The following is a 6,000-nucleotide window of genomic DNA, read 5'->3' on the forward strand; positions in this document are numbered from 1 at the left end:
GAATCGCATCCCAACCCCGGCCGAAATGTATAGGAAACTTGCGACGGGTTGTATTAATCCCGTTTTTGAATGCAAAACCGCACAAGACACAACGGACAGACAAAACGAAGGCATATTCTGCTTTTGTATCAGTGTGGCAGAAGAATTAGAATTGGTCAAAACAATGAAACATAATCTCGAAAAGAATCGGAACAAACGGTGTACGAAAACCGCCAACCTTCACTCGTATTAGATGTGCGTAAAGCTTAGCTAAAACAAAACGAAACATTTCCCTCGAAAATCATTCATTTCTAAAACGGATTAGGACAAAACAAACCCGATGCGTGCAATCTCGGCCCTCTCGGCCAGTGTGGCAAGGTTACTTCTTTGTCCATGGAAAACACGATGTGGTGAAAAACAAAAACCACCCCCAGGCGGGCTTTATTATATACGGGACGTACGCTAAAGCGCCAAGCGAAAGGCGATAAATTCCTTACTAAATAATCAAAAAACGGTAACCTACCTACTTTACCTGCTCAGCATCTGCCTGGCTCAACCTCGGGGGAGCACTCGTGTCCAATGGCAGTATTAGTTTTCTCCCTTGAAACGCTACTACCAACCCCGGGAAGTAATCAACTTGTAATCTCTCTCTCTCTCTGTCTTTAGATAAATGAAGAAGGTAAAAGAAACAAAACCAAACTCGAGTTGGGCTGCAAGTGGAGAACGATTCGATAGACATTTAAAAATGAAAACAAACCCCCATAAACACGTGTCAAAGCAACTTAAGTACATACATACTGTAGAGCGATAGGGAAAGGGTGAACGGGTGAAAGTATTTAATAGTGCGTAGAAGCGGTGGAGGCGCCCGGTGGCCAATCTGTAGAGCGGGGTTAGAACGTGCGAAACGTGGTCAGTGAAAAGCGGAAGAGAGACGGATAGAGGGAGAGAAATGAAACCGAAAATGATCTATATTTTCACACAGTTATTTTTAATCTCGAACGGAGAACGGAACATCATTATTACCGACTCAAAGGACAGAGGGCGGAAGGAGCGGTAATCTAATTGTTTTTTTTGCTCGTTTTATGTGTTTTCTCTTTTCTGTTTGTTTTTAATCCAATCTCGTTGTACATATTTGTAAGATGTAGTAGACACACAACCAGACAACATTGCAATCAAGTTTTACATTACAATAATTAGGTTCTAACTATGATTAGCAGGGTGTAGCAGTAGGACAGCCTGTGGAACGCCGCACCACGTGTAGGGTAGGGTACGGGGGCTTTCGATACAATGATTGTGAAACGGTGAACTACAAACAAAATGCCCGTTTAGAGGTCTCGAGTGGTCGGGCCTGCAAAAAGATAGTTGGGTTTCCCACGTGCAAGATATTCCTCATCGACGTTGTTTGTTTGTTTTGGTTTTGTCTGTACAGTCAACAAATCCAATGGTTGGATTACGCTCGCAATAGAAATACACACACACACATACACCCACGAAAACACACCCAAAGGGGGAATGTTTTTTCCTCCTTACATAACCACCCCACCCGTTAGTTGCATCAAAAACAGAAGACTTAACAAACGACTTGTCCTGCCAAGAGGACAGGGGAATAGGATACCCTTTTTCCGCGTTCCTAAGAAAATGGACCACAATTTTAATCCAATCAACCTTTTTTATACCCATGAACAACACACGCACACAGGCAACATACAAAAACGCATCCCAAGCTGAATCGATCGAACATTTCACCGAAAATCCATTTTCTAGACGATGTGGTTGGTGATGGCCGGTCCGAATTGAACCGGCAGGGCGAAAGTTCGTTATACATTTACATGTTTGAGCCGTACAGTTTTTAAAACCGAACATCAATACACACATGGAGCCGTAATTCAACCTACCGATATATTGATATGTAAAGATAGGAAAAGCGTAATTAGAATTTTCAAGACGCCCCAAGAACGAGCCACGATGGGGTAGGGAGGGGCGTATATTATATGGTATATATACCTGCATACATCCGACTTACGAATGCTTCCCGTACGTTTTACAAAGTTTTACGGTGGAAAACGATTATTAAACACGCAGAAAACGTCATATCAATTACTCCAAACAAAAAGAAGATAAAAAATACATGAACCAATCGACAACATTCTCCCGCGAGCGTTCGTGCTTGTTCTCAGAAGAGTGTGTCAGTATGTCCGAAACTCCAAATAATCTGTTACAAAGTGATCGCTTACCCTTTTTTCTTAATCCTTTATCCCATTTTTTTTTTAATTTCATGATTGGACTATTTAGTCAATAATTGAAACAACGATTGTCTATCCAAAATATCAGCCAAATCTGTATCCGGGCTCACAAGTGTTACAGCCTGTGTAAAACGTTATCCGTCAGCCACAACCCTTAACGACCGATAGTTATTCTATTTTGGTCCGATATAAATTATCAGAGAACATTAGGAACCTGGCTTGATTCACAATCATTCAGCCAGCCATACATTGAGTCAATATCATGTCAGAACAACCGGGTTTTGAATTAGCTTCAACGGGGCTAAGGCTTTGAGTAGAACAACCTTATTATTTACTAAACCTACCGCGTGAACTTCACTACATTTGAATACAAATTCTATTTACTTAACGACTTATTATCGCAAGTAATGCAATTTTACATAAGTAATACAATTTGTTAGCTATAAGTTTGTTTTAATTCCTTCTTGTACTTGTCGATGTTTGCAATTTTGGTAATTTGGCCTAAGGATTTTTTTCGTCAATCGTGTTCTCCTTCAGTTAAGTTCAACTCTTCTATATTTGCTTTTTTTTTAGTTTAATGTAGATTCGAATCCCAACCGAGACCGGACCCTCCCCTGTACGAGAGGACTGACTATCCACGTACTACATCAGGGAAACAAGTCTCGTAAGCCCATAACGGGCAGGCATGACCAAGAGGTCGTTACGCCAAGAAGAAGATTACGTGAGGTTTGTATCCATCCTTCTAATAACTTCCAATGCATTCATCACCAATTGAGTGCAATGCATTTTCGTCCTGTTCGTCAATGGGCTGCAAAGTTGGTGGACTTAGCTAAAGAAAGAATTTATGTTTAGTTCATTGCAAAACCTACTGCTTTGTTTGTAATTACCACCTCCTCACGTTGGCTAGTAAAAACTTCAGCCAGGGTTTCTACCGTTTCTTCAAGTTTCACTTTTGGTGCAACATCTTCGATTTCATCCAATATTTCAAGAAATCTCAAACGTAGATTGACCGAGGATTCCTTTCGTTCTGCCAATATCTTGCAACTCGTCACAACTCTTTCTTCGTCAGATAAATCAAACATACTTTGTTCCGATTCTCCAAGGACTACCAACGTTGGTTAATTTATCTAAATGACACAGAAAAATTGTAATTTTTCTGACTTCTTATGACAAAATTTTCAAATATCTTGATGATAGGTTTATTCAATGTTACATTTGGTTCGTCTAACTTCACACTTCCTGCCTGAACTTCGAATCGTTCTGTTTTTCTGTATTGTTTCTCTTGATTGTGACTTGTGGAACTAGGAAACAAACATGAATTAAGTAAGGCCCAGTAGTTTAATGTCCTGCATACCCACACAGGGATTTGAAATGGACACGAATTTAAATGATTGATCGTGGAGTGGTTTTTAATTCGTCCGAGTTATATATTCTGTGAGTGGAACTCCCAACTGGTTTGTGAAAATGCTTTTATTTGTGGCAAACGGCATGTAACAAAATCCCAACTGTGTTTACAAAATTAATTCATACATGACTTTTTCTTCATGGGGTAACGACCGTGTTGGTCATGTTTTTAGCGCCCGGGTTTCGCTAGCGATACTACAGAAATCACACTTCTGTTTGTTGTATAAATTTATTTTGTATACTTTATTCGCATTTAATGTTGGTTATTTTCACAGGCTTGATCGTTTGAAGCCTCAGCAAAGAGTTTTGACAAATTAATAAAATAATTACATAATACCCTACATAAAAACGAAACGGTCCCGCTGGCCGGCGTTCGAATTAGTTGCTCATTCCGCTCAGTACGAGATTGACGGCCGATTCTACATTCCCGTTGCAAACGATAAGCGCCTGTAGATTCGTCTCCGTGTCGGTCAGTCCCATCTCGCGCATCAGCTCCAGCTCGCTACGGTACTGACCGATGCTGGCCGCCATGGCCGTATGTTGTGATTGTGTCTGCACTCCAAGATCGCCTCCCATCGGGGCAGCAGGCGCAGCCGGGGTAGGAGTGGTGTCCATCGGTTCGTCCACCGTCGCCGTTTGGTTGGCCGTGGCTTCCCCACCATCGCTAGCCACCGCCGCCGTACTTGCTCTGGCGGAAGAAGTGCCGGCCGATGTCGAACCTTCACCGGAACGTTGCTGCTGGAACATCATCGAAATGGCGTCGAACAGCATCGAGGATGTGATGCGATCACCCGAGGAAGTTGCCGCGGGACCGGCACTGGTGGATGGTTGGCTGGCGGACGTTGAGGGCAGATTCACGGCAGTGGAGCTGGCGGTGGTTGGACTTTCGGCGCTTCCATCCTGTTGACTCGCTCGATTGTCGGCGTCGCGCTGAGAAATGTTCGACAGCGAATTATACGACCCGCCCGTCCCGGCAAAGGCCAGCGCCGAAGCGAGCTGGTCGGCCGTAATACGCCGGATCGTGGCTGGTGCCGTCGAAGTGGTCGGTGAAGCGGTGTTTTCGTCGCTCGACGACGAATCCGACAGCGGATCATCGAGGGCACTGTCGAGTGGTGCCGAAAGGTGGCAGTTGGCCACTTTCGATATCATTTTCGAGTTAAGCAGCTGTACAATGGTGCGCGACGCTTCGATCAAAACCGGATGCTTCAGGGCGACCCGACGAATCGTTTCCGGCTGCTGCATCGAGGAGAGCAAGATTGGATCCTTGAGCAACGACAGCACGTACAGGTTGCGCCGGATCGACGGGTACGCGTCGAGCACTTTCTTCATGAACTCCGGTTGGCGAACTTTCTGGAAGTTCGACGAATCTACCATTCGCCACAGACAAAGCACCTTCTGCACCTCTGCCTCGGTGAGGTGACGCTCTTCCTGTGGCTGCACCTCGTCGACCGAGGGATCGTTTTCACGACGCTTGTGTATGACATGTATCATCGCCCCATCGGTGACTCCTTTGTTCTGAAGGACATCGTCAGCTCGCAACGGAGTGCCGCAATAGATGAACTCTAACGGGGAAAACAAAATCATACTCTAGCATTACATACCACAAGCATATTTTTCAATGCCAACTAAATCATTACTTACCGAACTCTTGCGGTGCCACATCGCTCTTTATCAGCCTGAACGCCTGGCACCAAAGCATATCGGTACGACCGCCGAGATCGACATCTTCTATCTTCAGCTTTTGGTACGGCTTGAAGGGTAAGTGCACACCCAAGTACACGGAGGGCATCTTGCTTACTTACCACAACGACGTTGGTATACTTCTGCTTTGTCACTGTTGTAAATCTATTTGTCCCGTGGACGTCGAATTACCAAGCGCAGGCAGAAACTTCGCAGATCATCGAAAACAAAATAAACACCATTGTCAAATGGTTGTCACACACTTGACAGCCTGCTTAGGCCGCGGTCTATAATTTCCGTGACAAAGGCGATGTTCTACTATTTTATGGAATAAAAGCAAAAAAGCAAGAGTTAACCGTCATGTCTATGGCCAAAACTACTAAAGTACAGAAAACCCGCTCATTAATAGTCCTGTATTTTTATTTTATAAAATACCCTACGAACGGTTTTGCTCGAATCAGTTCATTTTACAGGCGAGGGGTAGGGAGAATCCCATCTCCACGACCCTCCACTATGGACATGATCGAGATAGCTGCTATTGATGCTATGCCCTGACTCTTTCTTCCTCATTGGGCCATGCATTTGCTGTTAACGCGGAATAAAAACCGGTTGATGGTGTGCGTGAAGCGAAAGGCATATGCATTGTATGCGTGTTGAGGATTCTCTTTCAATGCTTTCAGCTGTGTGCAAAAAG

The 6,000-nt window shown here is 44.1% G+C and overlaps 1 protein-coding gene across 1 annotated transcript; it reads right to left on the reverse strand.

Moving 5' to 3' along the window:
• Positions 1-3,837: 3,837 nt before the first annotated feature.
• Positions 3,838-5,515, reverse strand: LOC131287059 (pneumococcal serine-rich repeat protein). The gene is made up of 2 exons (XM_058316075.1): positions 5,268-5,515; positions 3,838-5,188 (listed from the first exon to the last, which is right to left on the reverse strand). The coding sequence occupies exons 1-2, from the start codon at positions 5,413-5,415 to the stop codon at positions 4,005-4,007; spliced, it is 1,332 nt and encodes a 443-aa protein (XP_058172058.1). The 5' UTR covers positions 5,416-5,515; the 3' UTR covers positions 3,838-4,004.
• Between the last annotated feature and the right edge of the window lie 485 nt (positions 5,516-6,000).

This window comes from Anopheles ziemanni, chromosome 3, assembly GCF_943734765.1.
Source record: "Anopheles ziemanni chromosome 3, idAnoZiCoDA_A2_x.2, whole genome shotgun sequence".
Lineage (NCBI taxonomy): Eukaryota > Metazoa > Arthropoda > Insecta > Diptera > Culicidae > Anopheles > Anopheles ziemanni.

What these genes read in the sequence shown, in the direction of transcription:
- LOC131287059 (XM_058316075.1), bottom strand. Translation starts at nt 5,415, where the DNA reads ATGCCCTCCGTGTACTTGGGTGTGCACTTACCCTTCAAGCCGTACCAA. An exon ending in TGTGGCACCGCAAGAGTTCG is followed by an intron (nt 5,189 to 5,267) that starts GTAAGTAATGAT and finishes TTTCCCCGTTAG; the next exon opens with AGTTCATCTATTGCGGCACT.